The 19,510-nt window shown below is 42.3% G+C and overlaps 1 protein-coding gene across 25 annotated transcripts in view; it reads right to left on the bottom strand.

Moving 5' to 3' along the window:
• Positions 1-19,510, bottom strand: part of CLASP1 (cytoplasmic linker associated protein 1) — a 310,798-nt gene that overhangs the window by 29,079 nt on the left and 262,209 nt on the right. For all 25 annotated transcript variants that reach the window (XM_063712719.1, XM_063712722.1, XM_063712720.1 and 22 more), the window contains 2 exons: positions 10,559-10,709; positions 660-903 (listed from right to left, as the gene is read on the bottom strand). In XM_063712719.1, the coding sequence (XP_063568789.1) occupies positions 660-903; positions 10,559-10,709 (395 nt within the window). The remainder of the gene's footprint in view (positions 1-659; positions 904-10,558; positions 10,710-19,510) is intronic.

Raw genomic sequence — 19,510 nt, 5'->3', positions numbered from 1 at the left:
ACTAGCTCTGCTTCTGCTCCCTACTTCCTATGTTATATGCTTACGTTACATTTTGGGCAAATCTTTCTGACCCCATACTTAGCTTGGCACCACACATGGTAATGCAAATGCTCAGTGTGTATGTCAAACCCCTGCCTCCCAAATGCAGCACGGAGGTCCACACAGCTCCAGGGAGACCTGGTTACAAAGCGGGTGTGAAAAGAGAGGGAAGCCTGGGAGCAGTGCTTCAGGATCTCACTCCACAGCTCAGGGAGCTGGGAAGCAGGTCCAAGGCCTTCACAAAGGCTGAGCCTGTGCTCGCCATCCTGTTTGTTCCTACGGCCCTGGCCCACCTGGGCCCTGGGTTCTACAGCAAAGCCTCCCTGATGGTAGAGTTGGCCTTCCCTCATGCTCAGCTGCGGCAGTGGCTACTTCATATCATGTGTGACTGTTTATTTCCTCACTGCCCCGCTACTTGTGCTTCTGTTCACTGCCGTGTTCCCCATGCCCAAGTGCACAGTAGGGATTCAGTTAAGTAGTGCCTGAACAAATGACTAAGCAGAAAGAACAGACCCAGCATCTCCATTTACATCTGACCAGTGGGCCTGGTGCTGGCCAGACAGGAGGGAGCACAAGGGAAGCACTTCTGGGTGGGGACAGTTAAGTAAAGAGACACCAACCGTCTCGAAGCTGCTCCATGTCGTCATCGAACACAGCCTCTTTCAGGGCGGTCTTGTCATAGGTGTTGATGGCATCTGAGTAGGGGTACGGGTTGTAGTCTCGCGCCCGCGGCCCTGGGAAGGCGCGCGGAGGCTGGGTGTTGAGTAGTGAGGTCTTGTTATCCAGAGCTGTCCGGCCTCCTTCTACCTCACTACCCGCCCGGCCCTCGGTGGCAGGGGAGGCAGCACCCCCATCGCGGGACACCTGGAGCACAGCACACTGTCAGTTCCCTTCTGGGACTTGTAATGGACATTTCCTTTGAATGCTCAGAAATATTAAGAAGGCCAGAGATTTTCACTTGAAATATGTATGTCCAGTGACAAAAGGACAGCTATTAGTACTGCAATGTAAAAATACCAAATCCGTAAACTACCATAAAAGGAACAATATACCTGCATTTGCATCTAGTCTTTACACTTTAAATCTCCTTTACTTTGTAATTTGATGATCCACTTTACCAAGATGTTTTCTGAGGGATAAAAGGCTCAGAAGCCTTTCCTTGAGAAGGAAAGGCTGTCCACTCACACCCCTGCTTTCAAGCACCAGACCAGCAATGGGGGCTTCTCGCTGCGGCCCTGGCCCACATCCACAGACAGAAGCTCCTCCGACCGCCATCATTAAGTCTAATGGGTGTCATCCATCCCCAAATTAATTCCTTGTACTATATGTATTCCTGCCTAGTGCTGGGCCTCAGCGCTTCACAATCTCCTATGACAGAGAACTCAGCACCTCCTAGGCATATCATTCTTCTTTTAGATATTTCTGACTCAGAGTTGTTATGCTGGGTCAAAGAACAGGACTTTGGTATTTCCCAAATTTTGTTTTTCTTCCCTAGTATATTCTGAATGTTGTCTTCAACAAATTCAACTGCTGGCCCTCTGACTGGGCCCTTGCCATGGTATTGACAAGAGCAAATCACTTTTGCTTTTAGGGTCCTCTGCTGTGGGGCACACCACTGGTCTAGCCCCTTTGCAGGCGGCAGTGTAGCCCAGCAGGTGTGGGCTGGCTGCTGGCAACTGGCAACGGGGCCAGACTGTTTTCCTCATCCCAAACATCTGACTACCCAACAACAGTGGAAACATTCCAGGCAGCCAGAACACGTTGGTGACACCTATGGCAAAATTTTTACTTGTGCTGATGACAAGATACATTTCTCTCACTTTATGCTAATACATTTACACTTTTTTCCAGTTTTGGAAAAGTAGATTAATATACCATTTTGATCATTCCTAACATACCATTTTTGATCATTCAGTGTCATTAAATACATTCATGATGTTGTGTAACCATCACCACTATGTATACCCAAAACTTTCTCATCATTCCCAACAAAAACCCTGCATCCTCATCCCTCTCCCTTCCCCACAACCCCTGGTAACCTTTATCTTACTTTGTCTCTTGGAATCTGCCTATGCTAGGTACCTCAGATAAGTGGAATTGCTGAACACATTCCACTGTGTGTATATACCACATTTTATCTGTTCATCTGCTGATGGGCACTTGGATTGCTTTCGCCTTTTGGCTCTTGTGAATAATGCTGCTATGACACACTGGTGCACAAACATCTGTTCAAGTCCCTGCTTTCAATTCTTTTGGACTTGAATCTAGTGGAGGTGCTGGGATGCATTTGGTTTCTAACACCCACAAACAAAATTTTATAATTAAGATGTAAAAATAATATATAATATATGCGTAGACAGAAACAAATTAAGACTAAAAAGGTATAAATCAAATATTAACAGAGGTTTTCTCTGGGTGGAAGAAAATTCATGGATGGTTTTAACTGTTTCTTTTTATAAGTCTTCTAAAAATACTATTATAATGAAAAATTATTTATAAAAGAAAAAGGTAAGCCATTGAACAGGAGGTTTAAAAAAAAACGAAAAAAGAGAAGGGTTTTAAAAATTTCAGACATTTAAAAAATAAAGCTCAACTCTCAATTCTAATCACTGTTAACAACAAAACCTTACTACCTCAGTGTGTGTCTCCACGCAGGCTTTACGCAGCAGGAACCCAGTGTGCACGCTGGCTTCTGTTTTCCTTTCCTTACACTGCAAGCATTTCCCGTGTGGATGAAGTTTTTGTAACCACCATGTTTAATCACACCACTAACTCTACTTGTGTTTTAAAAAAGATTTACTCAGATGTTCCCCTTTAGTATTTTTGCTACTGTAGATAATGCTGAAATAAGCTACTTTATGGAAATGACATTTTTTTTCTTCTGTTGAGTTCTTTCTTTAGTGTAGATTAACCATACTGGGTAAAGAATATGCAAATCACTTTTGCTAAATATAATTTTACTGAGTTCCAAAACATTGTATCAATTTCCCATGGCACCAACATTACACTAGATCCTTATGCTCTTTCTAGTATTAAATGTTGTAATTTCTATTAAAGCAAAGCAGAAGAGAACCTTGATATAAGTCTGCTGTATTTCTCTAATTGACCGTAAGGATGGGCTTTCTCCCTATGTTGAATGTCTTCATTTTTGCTGTGTGCATCACCCTCCTACTGCATCTGACATTCATCCTATTGGCTTGTCTCCCTAGATTGGGTTTCCTTGTTACGCTTAAGAGGAGATGTACTGGCTCCCGAGTCTTTCACATTTAACACAGTTTTATATCCACCTCAATGTTTTAACTAAACATATGGTAAGTCGTGGCTAAGATGGTGAATTTTGAAGCTCCTCCATTCTTCGATTTTCTTTCTTTTTTTTTGAGACAGAGTTTCACTCTCGTCCCCCAGGCTGGAGTGTAAATGGTGCAATCTCGGCTCACTGCAACCTCCGCCTACTAGGTTCAAGCGATTCTCCTGCCTCAGCCTCCCAAGGAGCTGGGATTACAGGCACGTTCCACCAAACCTGGCTAATTTTTTGTATTTAGTAGAGATGAGGTTTCACCATGTTGGTCAGGATGGTCTGGAACTCCTGACCTCAGCCTCAGGTGATCCACCCGCCTCGGACTCCCAAAGCGCTGGGATTACCAGCACGAGTCACCGTGCCTGGCCCATTCTTCGATTTTCACTGCCACCCTAGCTTTGCTGCTCGAGGCCACATTCTCCAGCAAGAGCAGCCACTGCTCTGACAGACAGCATCTTCACGGCGCTTCCTGACTCCTCCTGGCCCTGCAGCTCTGCCACTGCACTCCCCCCACTCCACCTGTCCCTAGGTGACACTGAGGCTTCCCAGGCCTTGCCCTCTTTATTTTCTCCCTCCCAAATTTTACTCCTTTCAACTCTCATCACAGTATTTTTACACTTGACAAAATCAGAAACCATCTAAATATTCTGAAACAGGACACTGGGTGCCTATCTACAGAACATCATCCACAGGAGGAATCATTGAGTAGCCACAACTCACACAGGAACTGACGGAAAAGCGCTCATGCCCTATGCACAACAGATGGACAGTGTGATATTACTCTTATAAAAGCAATACTCCGCACACTCCCTGCACACATACATGTATAAATATACAAAAAGGAATAGAAAAATACACCCTATAATGTTAACATTGGTTATCTCTAGAGATCGTGATTTCTTCTTTTTCACTTTCTAAGTATTATTTTTTGGGCATATATTAAATGTGTGTGTGTGTGTGTGTGTGTGTGTGTATTTTTTTTTTTAAGGGACACAATCTTACTCTGTCACCCAAGCTGGAGTGCAGTGGCACAATCGTAGCTTACTGCAGCCTCAAACTCCTAGGCTTAAGCAATCCTCTCACTTCAGCTTCTCGAGTAGCTGGGACTACAGGGTGCACACCACCACATCTAGATAAATTAATTTTTTTTTTTTTGTAGAGACAGGAATCTCCGTATGTTGCTCAGGCTGTTCTTGAACTCCTGGGCTCAAGCAATCCTCCTGCCTTGGCCTCCCAAAGTGCTGGGATTGCAGGCGTGAGCCACCATAATTGGAAAAAGTAACCCCTCACGCATCCACCTTTTCTACTGTTCTTGGTAGGAGTTCTGTTTCCCTAGTCAGATTCCCTCATTCCTCACAAGTCCCCCGCTTCAAAGCAGGCCTCCTTCCACTGCCCTGAGAAACCGGCAGTGGGAACACACTCTACTTCCTGCTTCAAGCCCCTAAAGCCGCCCTCCTCCCTAGCTAAGACCAGTCATTCTACCTGGGCCCTAATCTCACATCCCCACATCCTGAAGGATCTGCATCCAATCATCTGCTCCCCTCCACTGTGTAGGCAAGGTTCTTCTCTCCACTGGCCCTGCTGGGAGAGATCTCTCTCATCTGAAATGCCCTTTGATCCTTATTTCTCTCCAGTTTGTTCCTCAACTTCTTCACCCACCGTGATCTGGTTTCCATTCTCAACTCTGCACTCAACTATGCTCACAAGATCCAATGTACTCCTGGAAGAAACTAACTTTGGATATTGCAGACTGTAACTACGTGTAAAGTTTATTTAAGAAGAAAAACATGGAAATCCAGTGAGCCCATTCTCGAAGGAAAGGTCTTAACTTTACATCAAAACATTGGCAAGTAAATGTGTATTTTATATCTTTTAGGTTAAAATAGAACATTTAATGTGGATAATAAGCAAATAATCCAATGGAGCCCTTTCATTTCACATGTGACCTGTTATCTCTTTGCAGCATGGCCCCTTTGGCTAGCATGTCCTTCCTGAAATAGTGTCCCTTATCTTCTGGGCCACCACCGTCTCCTGGTCTCCCTCCTGTCAGCTCTAGCTTCTGTCCTTCCCTTAGTGTTGATGCGCCTTAGGATTCTGTCCTTTTCCTTTACCTGGTGATTTCACTTACTTTTCTTTAGTTATCTTCAAGCAACAAATCAATATCTCTCAAATATCTAACTTCTGCCTAAATCACTGGCTAAAACAGACTGGTATATCCAAAGTCCTGATGGATATATTTGCTTGGATATTCCACAATTACTGCAATTTGCATGTATTCAAAAGAGAATTCGTTATATTTCAAAGAGAGCATCTCCTTCTAGGGTAATATTTCACTGAATTGCACTAGCATTTGCTCAACAGCCCCAGAAGACTTCTGATTCTTCTGCTTCTGCTCATGCCCTGTTCAATCCCACTTCCTTCTGAATTATTCTCCATTCCATAGTTACAGTAGCCTGTCTAAAATATAAGTATGACTATGCCACTTCCCTGCTTAAAGATCCTTCAATGACTCTAGTATCACCAGGGTGAAGTCAAGGCATTGGCTGGGAATACCCCAGTGAGCACATCCTTCCTGCTCTGAATCTCCCCAGCCACTCCTCACGCCCACTCTTCTCCACTTCAGCCACTTCGAACAGGAAATCACACCATGCCTACATCCATGTCTTAGTCTTCAAACAGGCCCTCCTGACTACAACCCTCCTACTCGACCTGGCAAACTCCTCTGGACCTCCATGAGGTTCAGAGGTGACATAGAATCTCTTTTGCAAATCTGATATGGTTTGGCTCTGTGTACTCACCCAAATCTTATGTCAAATTGCAATTTCCAATGTTCAGTGAGGAACCTGGTGGGAGGTAATTCAATCATGGGGGTGGAATTCCCCCTTGCTGTTCTCACGATAGTGAGTGAGTTCTCATAAGACCTGGTTGTTTAGAAGTGTGTAGCACTTCCCCCTTCGCTCTCTCTCTCTCCTTGCCACCATATGAAGACATACTTGCTTCCCCTTTGCCTTTCTCCCATGATTGTAAGTTTCCTGAGGCCTCCCCAGCCAGGCCTCTGGTATAGTCTGTAGAACTGTGAGTCAATTAAACCTCTTTTCTTTATAAATTACCCAGTCTCAGGTAGTTCTTTATAGCAGCGTGAGAACTAACTAATATAGAAAATTGGTACCAGAAATGGGGTATTGCAATAAAGATGCCTGAAAATGTGGAAGCAACTTTGGAACTGGGTAATGGACAGAGGTTGGAACAATTTGGAGGGATCAGAAGACAGGAAAATGATAGAAAGTTTGAAACTTCCTAGAGACTTGTTGAATGGTTGTGACCAAAATGCTGATAGTGATATGGACAGTTAAGTCCAGGCTGAGGTGGTCTCAGATGAAGATAACAAACTGGAGTAAAGGTCACTCTTGATATGCTTTAGCAAAGAGACTGGCAGCACTGTGCCCCTGCTCTACAGATCTGTGGAACTTTGAAGTTGAGAGAGATGATTTAGGGTATCTGGTGAAAGAAATTTCTAAGCAGTAAAGTGTTCAAGATGTGGCCTGGCTGCTTCTAAAAGCCTCTGTTCATTTGCATAAACACAAAAATGACCTGAAACTAGAACCTATATTTAAAAAGGAAGCAGAGTGTAAAAGTTTGGAAAATTTGCAGCCCAACCAGGCAGGAAAAAAGAAAAACCCATTTTTGGGAAGGAATTCAAGGCTGCAGAAATTTGCACAAGTAATTAAAAGCTGGATGTTAATAGCCAAGACAATGGAGTAATGTCTCCAGGGCATTTCGGAGACCTTCTTGGCAGCCACTCCCATCACAGACCTGGAGGCCTAAGAAGGAAAAATGGTCTTGTGGGCCAGGCCCAGGGTCCTGCTGCTTTGTGCAGCCTTGGTACATGGTGCCCTGCATCCTAGCTGCTCCAGTTCCAGCTATGGCTAAAAGGGGCCAACGTACAGCTTGGGCCATTGTTTCAGAGGGTGTAAACCCCAAGCCTTGGTGGCTTCCATGTGGTGTTGGGCCTGTGGGTATGCAGAAGGCAAGAATTGAGGTTTGGGAGCCTCCACCTAGATTTTAGAGGATGTCTGAAAATGCCTGGATGTCCAGGCAAAAGTCTGCTGCAGGGGCAGAGCCCTCACGGAGAACCTCTACTAGGGGAGTGCAGAGGAGAAATGTGGGGTTGGAGCCCCAACAGAGTCCCCACTGGGGCACTTCCTAGTGGAGCAGTGAGAAGAAGGCCATAGTTCTCCAGATCCCAGAATGGTAGCTCCACCAACAGCTTGCATCGTGTGCCTGCAAAAGCTGCAGGTACACAATGTCAGTCCATGAAAGCAGCTGTAGGGGCTGTACCTTGCAGAACCACAAGGGTGGAGCTGCCCAAGGCCTTGGGAGCCTACTCCTTGCATCAGTGTGCCCTGGATGTGAGACATGGAGTCAGAGGAGATTATTTTGGAGCTTTAATGACTGCCCTCCTGGGTTTCAGACTTGCATGGGGCCTGTAGTCCCTTTGTTTTGGCCAATTTCTCCCTTTTGGAATGGAAGCATTTACCTAATGCCTGTAGCTCCACTGTATCTTAGAAGTCACTAACTTGTTTTTTATTTTACAGGCTCATAGGTGAAAGGGACTTGCTTTGTCTCAGATTAGACTTTGGACTTGGACTTTTGAGTTAATGCAGGAATGAGTTAAGATTTTGGAGGACTGTTGGGAAGGCATGATTGTGTTTTGAAATGTGAGGTGATGAGATATGGGAGGGGCCAGGGGTAGAATGATATGGTTTGGCTCTGTGTCCCCACCCAAATCTCATGTCAAACTGTAATTCCCAATGTCAGGGGAGGAACCTGGTAGGAGGTGACTGGATCATGGGGGCAGATTTCCCCCTTGCTGTTCTTATGATAGTGAGTTCTCATGAGATCTAGTTGTTTAAAAGTGTACAGCACTTCCCTCTTCACTCTCTCTCCTGTCACCATGTGAAGATGTGCTTGCTTCCCCTTATGCCATGACTGTAAGTTTCCTGAGGCCTTCCCAGCCACGACTCCCTTACACCCTGTGAAATTGTGAGTCAATTAAACCTCTTTTCCTTATAAATTACCTAGTTTCTGGTAGTTCTTTTTTTTTTTTTTTTTGAGACAGAGTCTCACTCTGTCACCAGGCTGGAATGCAGTGGCACGATCTCGGCTCACTGCAACCTCTGCATCCCGGGTTCAGGCAATTCTCCTGCCTCAGCCTCCTGAGTAGCTGGGACTACAGGTGTGCACCACCAAGCCCAGCTAATTTTTATATTTGTAGTAGAGACGGGTTTCACCATGTTGGCCAGGATGGTCTCGATCTCTTGACCTCATGATCCGCCCACCTCAGCCTCCCAAAGTGTTGGGATTACAGGTGTGAGCCACTGCACCTGGCTGGTAGTTCTTTATAGCAGTGTGAGAACTGACTAATACAACATTCTCCCTAGGCACCACAACTAGCCATGGGTCTCCTGGATGCTGAGCAGTGGCCATACTCACTGCATCATGATCTTGTGCTTATCTGTCTGCCTCTCCCATGAGACTGGAGCTCTCAGAAAGCCATGGTGGTGTCTGGTTCAGGCTCACCATTTTTATTACATCATGAAACAAAACTATGTCCAGAATAAACAAAAGCAAACTGAGAAAAAAGGCACTTAACGTTCCTTGAAAAGATAGCTGAGGGTTGTTCTTTGGAAATTTTGTAAAACTAATTACCTTGGGCCTCTTAATACTATTTTATGGTTATTATAAAAAAGACAAAAAATAACAAAGGTGAGGATTTGGAGAAAATGAAATTCTTATATACCATTGGTGAGAATGTACATTAGTATAGCCATTATGGAAAACAGTATAGTGGTTTCTCAAAAACCTAAAAATGGAACTACCACACAACCAACAATTCCATTACTGGGAATTTATCCAAAGAAAGGAAATCAGTATAACAAACATACACCCTCATGTTTGTTATAGCACTATTCACAATAGCCAAGATACAGAATCAATATAAGTGTCCCTCAACAAATGAATGCATAAAGAAAATGTGACATATATACACAATGGAATACTATTCAGCCATAAAAAGAAATGAAAGCCTATCATTCACAGCAACATGGATGAACTGGAGGACATTATGTTAAGTGAAATAAATGAGGTACATTAAGACCAAAATCATATATTCTCACTCATTTATGGGAACTGATAAGAGTTGAGCTCATAGAAGTAGACAGTAGAACTGTGGTTACTAGAGGCTGGGAAAGGGGCGCGGTCGGGGAGGAAAAGAGGCTGGTTAATAGCTGCAAAATTACAGCTAGGTAAGAGGAATAAGTTCTAATGCCCTATAGCAGGAGTCCCTAATCCCCAGGCCATAGACTGGTATTGGTCTGTGGCCTGTTAGGAACTAGGCAGAACAGCAGGTGAGCAGTGGGCAAGTGAGTGAAGCTTCATCTTATTTACAGCCACCCCACATTGCTCACATTACTGGCTGAGCTCCGCCTCCTGTCAGATCAATGGCAGCATTAAATTCTCATAGGAGCGTCGACTCTATTATGAACTGCACACGCGAGAGGATCTAGGTTGCGTGGTCCTTATGAGAGTCTAATGCCTGATGATTTGTCGCTGTCTCCGAGCACCCTCAGATAGGGCCAACTAGTTGCAGGAAAATAAGCTCAGGGCTCCCACTGATTCTACATCATAGTGAGTTGTATAATTATTTCATTATATATTACAACGTAGTAACAATAGAAATAAAGTACACAATAAACGTAATGTGCTTGAATCATCCCCAAACCATCCTCCCACCACCTGGCCCGGTCTGTGGAAAAATTATCTTCCACAAAACCAGTTCCTGGTGCCAAAAAGCTTGGGGACTGCTGCTCTAAAGTACTGTAGGGTAAATACAGTTAACAACAGTTTATTGTGTATTTCCAAAACACTAGAAGAGAGAATTTTTCAATGTTCCCAACATAAAGAAATGATAAATGAGGTGATGGATGTACTAATTACCTTGATTTGATTATTACACATTCTACACATGTATCAAAATATCACTTTGTATCCCGTAAATGTGTATAATTATTACATGTCAACTAAAACTAAAAGGAAAACATTATTTTAACTACAGGATAAAAATAATGATGAAGCTCAATAATCATGATGGTCAGTGTTCAGAAGTCTCATTATCTGTCATTTAACTAATACAGAGTTCTTTTTTAGCCTAGGGATACTTACAATATCACACTCCTTTTTGCCATCTCGTTTAATTGGCTCATTCAGATCTTCTTGGCTTCGAAAACTAAACTTTTCAATGGCTTCTGTAACTCCACGTAGAGAACTATAGATTTCTTCAGAGTTCAGGTTCTCTGTATCATAGTCCAGCATGCTAAAGATAAAAAATATTTTATTTCTTAAATCGAGGCATATACATAGAACTGAGATATGGGCATAAGTTACTTCCCACAATTTAAAGAATAAGACATATTTATAGTTTTGTTTATTGGGTGATTTGGAATGAAAAGGAGATGTCATTTGTTAGAGTACCACCACTGGACAATTACACATCTTTCTTGTTAAATCTGCCAAATACATTACATCAGCACTCAATAAAAACCAGTGGGAAACAACAGTAACCACGAGAATGCAGGAACTCAAAGAGTGACACTGGTGACTGAAGGCACGAGATAATGAAAGTGGAAAAATAACTTTCTTATTTTGAAGATGGAAAAAAAGGAGTTTGGTTGTTACTGGTCTCAAATGTACAAACTTAAGAGGAATGGGCAGTTGGAAATAAAGCTAGTACTATACGCAAATTTCAAAGGAGCAAAGTAAATGACCTCACAAGGCTAGGTTATACTCCCAGGTATCCAATCCAGAAAACAAATAAAACCCTATTAAAACAAAACAAAACAAAAAACCCTAGACTCAAAGTCAGATCCACCCTACGAATAGGCCCAGAAAGTAACTCTCACATCATCTCACCCAGGAGCTTGCTATTAATATCAGACTCTTCTACATGCTTCTGTTTGGAGTTTTATAATCAAAGCAGATTTTATAAAAAGTCACATTCCTGGATGGACATCTAAAAATCCTCATAAAAGCAAGAAATACTTGTTGTTCACAGAAAAGTGTTATTGACTGCTGTCTTTATAGACACTGGGCACAGCAAAACATGAAATGAAGCAAAAAAGCCAAACAATCCTTTTGGTGCACTGCAGTTTGTCAACAAGTGCCTTTTAGATGTCTGGAAAGTGCACTGAAACAGGGAGAATCCTGAGAACAAAAACCATCCTAAGAATATAAAAGAAAAGCATGGGATGGATATATCAGCATAAAGCAAGCAAAACACGAAGCAACAGTCAACCAAGGGCAAGTTAAAAAAAAAAATCTTAGTTTAAATGTCACTTGTTTCAAGAAAGTTTCAAGAAAAGATCAGATGAATTCGTCTAATTTAATTTTTAAAATAGTCCTGAGCTATATTGAGGATTGCTAGGGACACACAAAGAATCCTTGGCTGTAAGCATGCAACACTGTTTAAGGACTAAAGAAAAGCAATCTTCCTGTTCTTCAAAGAGTAGTAACTGAAGAAATGAAGTATCCTTTCTAAGGGCAACACAACCAATCCTGTACATTCCTGAAGTGAGTTTCCTGTAATGTAAAAATGATGAACATTTACTAAATACTCTTCCTTAAGTATTCTGCCTTAAAAGAAAAAAAAAGTCTGGGCAGATGAGCAAGATAAGATTTGGAGAGCTCTCACTTGGAGTGGCCAGATCTCTACTGGCTTGATGTTGCAATCGTCCAAGTGTTTTCTAGGGCTGGTGCTGGTAGGTTGTTCTAGAGCCCAAGAGCTGACCACAATCTCAAAGATGGGAGCTATTTGTCTAGAATTGCAAATATGGCCCAGATAAAACCCACCTTTCCTGATGAATGAATATTTGGAGAGTTCACAAAAAAAAAATTCAACTCAAAGATTGACTTGAGCATCAAACAAAAAGAAATGTGACTCTTGAACAGGTTTGCTGTTGAAATTCCATGTCTAAACTGACAGGAGGTAGAATAAAAAACCTGAAGAGAATTTAAGATTTCAACCTCTTCTATGTTCACAAGGCTGTCTGTCAAAGAGGCAACACTCCTTAGATGTGAGAAAGGCATGACCAAGGGGCCAGAGGCTCCCCTCCTCCTTCTGAGGACACCACAATACTAGCTTATGTATGGACAAGGCATTTATACATCTGGCCAGTACGCTATTTTTTATATATAAAGACTGAGTATTATGACTCAAACAAAAAATATATATATACAAGATGTAAAAAAATGCCTTAAAATACTTTTAATCACAACAACCAAAAATAACAGCATAGCCCATGCAAAAGAAAAAAATCCAAAAAACTGAAAGAATGATGGAATGGACAAGAGGAAGTCTGGCGGAACGTTCAAGTTTTTTAAGGGATGTCACAATATTATTTTCCATATGTCGCTTCAGATAATGTCAACTTTCAGATAATTCATCTCATTATTCTTAACCTGAACTTTCTTAAAAATATTTCATTTCAGATCACATCACTTCACTATTACAATAGCCTCTTTTTAAAATAAGAAAATAAAGGATTCTGCCAGGTAATTTCCTCCTTCTCACTTTCAATTAATAAACCAACTCAAACTCCCAATTCAGGAGCACCATTTGCAGAACCAAGAACAATTGAAGGTGTCTTCTTTTAGACTCACTAGCCTGGGGTTTGAAGTATCTCCTTGGTATGAAGCTATAACTGTGAGCTGCAGGTGAGAGGCATAACTGCTTACCTCTAGGAGGAAACGGACCATGCTGCTTTCTTTGCTATTTTTATGCTTTGGCTTGAATTATATTTTTCCAAATCAGTATCTGTTAAGTTCTCACTTAAAGGAAAAAGGAACTTCCCATGAAAGCCATCATCAGGGAGGGTAGATATTGTGTCCTCACAAGCAGTATATGAGGGAGCAGCAGGACAGCCTCAGAAGCTGACTGAGAAGAGACCTGGGAAACCTCAATCTGCCATCTGCCCCACAGCCTGTCTTGTTTCAGCCCTGAGACAACCCCAGGACATAATCCTTGGGTTAGAGGTCAGGCTCTGATCACCTATAAATACTCTGGTTAGACTCCAGAAGGGCTCTCTTAGGGTTTTTTAGATTAGGGAGAATTCCTTAATCAGCCAATAGTCGCTGACCTAAGGTTAGGCCATGCCACCCAACATGGAAGCTGAAAGCGGCCCTGGGCTTGCCCGCTAAAGGATCTATGTCGTGGGGAGGGAGGAGAACATGGGATCAAGTCTCCAAGAGAGAGAAACTGGAGAGAGAAGTCTGCCTTCTTCGTCATTTTGTAGGAAGAGGGTACAATGTATAGAATAGGGATGGTCATTCTTTGTTATGGAATCAATAGGATTTTGGCACAGAGCAAAGAGACAGACATACAGATTCCCTCTTAGTTTTATGTAACTGATAGGTTTTCTAAATGTAAAAGTCTCTAGTCAACTATCCCTGCCTCCAATGGGCAACAGAAGTTATAAGTATTTAGTAAGCATTCTCTCTTAATGAGTTAGGTCAACACGTATCGTGTATGTATGTGAAAGATGATCCTAGGAATGGGATGTGCTCTGGAGGGGCAATCTTGATGGCTGGCTGGCGGTGAAGCTGAGTGCCCATGAGGGAATACAGGTCAACATACTGGGATATAGTCAACCAACTGATCTTACACTTGGAGGCACAGCTAACCTTAAAAAAAAGAAAAAGGAGTGACCTGCTTTGTTAACATTAAAGACAGCAGCCGTCTCCTCGCCTGCTTGCCCTAACCTTGTGTATCTAGAAACATTCATCGCAGGGTTCTCTGTACATTTTAGAAATGACTTTTAGAGGTATAAGAGCTTCAAAAGGAAGGTGTTGTTAAAATATTTCATTTACTGTTTTTGGCTTCACTATGTAGATTATTTGTATTCCACAAAAGTCAGAATGCAAATCTGCACAAAAGCTATCTATGAAGTATTTAAAAAGTAACAGGCCTTTTTTTTTTTTTTTTAAACCCTTTTCCTACCACATCCTCTATCATAGAGGGTAGAAACTCATCTCACAAAGCACAATGACAGCTGGACTGCCCAGTGCTCTAACAGGTTTCTAGGGAAGAGATTATCTGATCTTTGGACCTTATAAAAAGCATCCCCAAGAGACCCTGAAATAGACATCTGCAGTACTATGTGGACCCTTCTTTGTACCACAGATTTACCATCTGTCAGCATCTGAGGGAAGCCCACCCCTTCTTCCAGACTCATAATATTGTTGCATAACCAGTGTCCATGATGCCACATTCAGCATCAACTGTGGGGGTGCGTGAGGTGACTGACATTTCTCCTTCTTAGAGGCAGGGCATCCTTAGTGAGCTGTAACAGTTATCCTGCCTCTTGGGGATTCCTTTCTGGATCTGTGTGCTCAGACTACCCTCATATGACAGTATGTTAGGAAAGAAATCAGTTACATATAGTTAACAGCAAGGCTGAGAGTGACAGATATGGTTTGGGAAAGAGTAGGTCTTTTTGGCTTCTCAGGGGAATGTCTTCTGCACTTTAGACGCATGCTAAGGAAACTGCTCCCACTATTGCCCACGCTGACCTCACAGCATTTCCTGAGCTCTTTCTAGGGGCTGAGCACTGCACTGTACAGAAAGGCCCACAATAATGGGTGGTGATGAATCTGATCAGCTTATAAAGGGTCATCTGTCCCTGTGACACAGCAGGAACCACACTTGTGAGATTTGGCAAAGATCACACACCTGCTCACACTTCTCACCAAGGCTCTACTCCTGCTATGTGACACCAAGGAAGGGACCACACTGGAGGCAGCTTAGAGGCTTTCCCAAAGACCTGAGACGACCTTGGAAACGCAATAATATTGTGACACCTCAGACAAGTTTGACAGGTAGCTTGTTACCTGGGAGAGTAAGAGCGCCTGAGAGCCTTGTGGGAGGGAGCGGTGGGGATGGAGTTAGGCTGAGAAAAGGGAGGTGGGTGCTTCGCTAACCCGTCGGCACTCCAACCCCATAACCGACTGCAGTGATCAGAAGAGGAAAATCAGAGAGAGAAATACAAAAAGCAAAGGGGAGGGGAGGAGGAAAGCACTACACACTAAGTGTCTTAGTCTCTTCTTTCCTTGACAAAGTTCTATTAAAGTTAATCAGAGCAAAATTAGCACTTCATCATACAGAGAAAAGAACAAATTTTGTTTTACAATTTGGTCCTAGATGAGATCGCTTTATTCTTTCCCCTCCCAACCATTGAATGTGTTTACTACTTAAAATCACATGAGATTCCAAGAGTGTCTATGCGTGAGACTATGTGTATATGCCAGTATGAGGGAGTGTGTGTATCTGCATGCACTGGGAAGGACATAACACAATACACAAGAAAATATGGATGCTCACTTTCAGGTAACTCATCAGTTATTTTAGAAAGAACCAAAGAAGAATCATGAGGCCTTAATTCAAATCGGACCAGAGGGACTCCAGCGGGAGGACTCAGAGACCGTGCTACTCTGACTAGAGCTCTCCAGCGTGGAGCAGTGCATTCTTTGAGGCTGTGATCCAGTTGGATGGCGTTCAGAGACAGCACAAGCTGTTTCCTTCTGAAACAACAGTAGCACCACTAGAGGGCTAGTGTGTTAAGTCTCAGCTGCCCAGCTCAGAGTGCCGGGTCATAAAAACCAAATCCCTCTGCTCATACCACCTAATATGAGAACTGAAAATCTTTGAGGAACACAAGTATTCACCTTCCCTTCACAAATGTTACTGGGTGCCTGGGCTTGCAGAGGCCCTGAAGGAGAGTTCTAACAACTGCTGCAATTCAAAAGGATGGAGGGAGAGACTGGGAAAGAGCTGGCTGGCTGGTGATGTGGGGTAAGGCCACGGGTGGAGTCCATGGCATCAGCGCCAGGGTGCCTACAGAGCAGCCCTGCCTGCCACTGGCATTCATTGGCATCGTCACAGCAGGAGCCTCTGCATGCTAGTCTCCCCTGAGCACAGGTATGGTTCTGCTTTATAAGGAAAATAAGGCATTGAGATGCAAAGTCACTAGCATACAGAGGCCTAAAGACACACTGGCCTCTGTGTGGGGCACACACTGGGTCAGATGCACACACTAGGTTTGAGGTGAGGGCATAGGAGGGATGCAGGTGACACCTCAGGCTGGGCCTCTGCTTGGGGAAGGAGTGGCAGACACACCCACCTCCGAGTGTGGGGTGGGGTCTCCCTGTTAAGCCCCACTTTGATTCTATCCATACTCTGGATCCTCTCACAAGAGGATGACTAAAAATTACTTCCTATTGCTAGGGACATACATGCTATTTACACAGAGTCATCCTGCTCTATGACATGTTTGCCAAGAACATATGGCAGACCAGAGCAAGGACCACCATATACTTTTTTTTTCTTAAAGGAAATGGACTTTAGATGACTTCTGAAGCCCTTGCAACTCAGTTTTTCATTTACCGTAAAATGACATTGGGTAAAATATAAATATGTATTTCACATATTTAGAGCACATAGATCTCTTCTCCAAATACCAAATGGTATTTGTGTATTAGTTGGTAATAGGAAGTTTGTTCTTTCACACAGAAATGATGTCTAACGGAATGTTTTACAAAAGTTTAACCTATTATCTACAGCATCTCTACTACTACTGGGTTGATTAAAAAAAAATGACTTCCTCACTGGTGATATATATATATATATATATATACACACATTTTTTTTTTTTAAAGACAGGGTCTCATTCTGTTGTCCAGGCTAGAGTGCAGTGGCATAATGATGGCTCACTGCAGCCTCCATGTCCTGGGCTCAAGCAATCCCCCCACCTCAGCCTCCCAAGTAGCTGAGAACACAGGTGTGTGCCACCATGTCCAGCTAATTTTTTATTCTTTGTAGAGACAGGATCTCACTATGTTACCCAGGCTAGTTTCAAACTCCTGGGCTGAAGCAATCCTCCCACGTTGGCCTCCCAAAGTGCTGAGATTACAGGCATCAGTCACCGTGTCCAGCCACTAGTGATATTTTTAAACAATTATCAGATTTATCATTTTAGAATAGTTTCTTACTATCATCATGATCCAAGTATAGAAATTTTGGACTAAAAAAAAAAGTTTGACAGTTAAAATTAGACTTAAAACAGGCCAGGCGTGGCGGCTCATGCCTGTAATTCCAGCATGTTGGGAGGCAGAGGTGGGCGGATCACCTGATGTCAGGAGTTCGAGACTCCGTCTCTACTAAAAATACAAAAATTAGCTGGGCGTGGTGGTGTACGCCTGTAGTCCCAGCTACTCAGGAGGCTGAGGCATAAGAATCGCTTGAATCCCAAAGGCGGAGGTTTCAGTGAGCAGAGATCATGCCACTGCACTCCAGCCTGAGTGACAGCGTGAGACTTAGTCTCTAAATTAATTAATTAATTAAATAATTGATTAATTTGACTGAAAACAAATAATTGGTAATAGCTTTTCCCCTACAGAATAAAAGGCTAACACTGTCTGGTCAAGATAACTCAAAGGAATGGCAGGTCACAGAAAATCACCACTTTAAGAGCAATGCTCAGAAAAAATAGCTGAGATTATATACAACAGATCTGTCTACCTGTCTGTAGTCTCCTTAAATGAGGTAACCTAGTCAATTCTATTGAGTGCAATAATTCATTTCTTTTATCATTTTCCTGTTAGAAAATATGTAACCTATTTGAATATTTCTAGTGACATGATAACATGAAACAGTTTTTCCCACTGCTGGACAGTTTTAGTTGGGAGAAAAATCATTTCTTCTGTGAGCTCAAGTTGGCTAAGGCCATCTGGCTATTCATGCACTGAATGATGGCAAGTTTAAAAAAAAAAATTTTTCCAAGAAAGAAACTACATAAATAATTCCCTAAATAAGAATTTGATAACAAGAAAATATTTAGACCACACATGAACTACTGAATATTGAAAATAAATCTCTTTGTTTCTTCCACTGATCTGTAACTATAAATAAAAATTAAGATGAGGCCAATTAAGAAGGAATAATGACCTTGAAAAACACAATTTTTAATGACTTGAGGACCCATGGAGATTGACTTAGCCAGTTTTAGCTCTGATGAATGATACTAACAGCACTATCAAGTTTTTACTTAGATTAGTCCAAATAATAAAATGCTTAATTTGAGTTATACCTTTTGACTTACTAAAGAATGTGCCACCCTAAGAATGCAATAACTAAAAGATAAGATGTATGAACTGTATATTATGGAAGAAAAGACTTCCCAATTAATGTTGCATAACTATCTCTTCTAGACAGAGGCAACAATTTACAGAAAATTCAAGTTTTCCATATAATTTTCTCCACTAGAAAAGATAATTTTATGATTTTACTGTCACCACTGTACCATCATATTCGAAAGTCAAGCATATTTTCATTAGTCTCTGGTCTCAATTATTTAATTGTAACAGCCTGTTGAAGCCATGACAACACAGACCAAATCTGGAGACATGATATCACATTGCAGTCTACCTAAACATAGTGCAGAGGCAAATCTGAGGGAGTAAACATAAGGGCAATCTAAACAGCAAGATAAGATAGCTATAGAAAATACTTTGTTTCACCAAGAGGAAAATACAAATTTCTTATGTTCCAAAGTATTTAAAGGATATGAGGAACTGGAAACCTTCAGTGATAAGGAAGAAGTGTGGGAGATTCTTGATCATTTAAAAAACTAAATGTAAAAGCAATTATGTTTTGATATCTTCCTAGTAACAAGGTCCCATTAAAGGGAAAATAGCATACTTGTGGTATTTTCATTTCATTTTAAGATCCTGGTGTCAGCAGCCCTCAGGACACAAGCTTACTGGTTTGTATTGTTAGTGATCCCAAAGAGTTAATCCTGTAGACATATAGAGCATGTGTGCCCCTTGCTGGTCCAGACACTGGCTCTCTCCTAAAAATTTTGGCCTGTAGGGCAACTACTTTGAGTGGGGCCATGGGTAACTCCCAGCCCGTGTGAGGGGGTCACTAAAGCCACCACGCAGGCTTCTAAAGGCTCTTGTCAGATGGTGAAGTATTATCTAAAGATCCCAAGACAAAGCAGTTTCTCTTTTTAAATCATTGCCTCAGCTTCTATAGGGCCAATATTTGCATGGTCCCAACAAGAGTAT

The sequence above is a fragment of the Pongo abelii genome, chromosome 11, assembly GCF_028885655.2.
Source record: "Pongo abelii isolate AG06213 chromosome 11, NHGRI_mPonAbe1-v2.0_pri, whole genome shotgun sequence".
NCBI classification, from domain to species: Eukaryota; Metazoa; Chordata; class Mammalia; order Primates; family Hominidae; genus Pongo; species Pongo abelii.
This window is presented reverse-complemented; position numbering and strand designations above follow the sequence as displayed.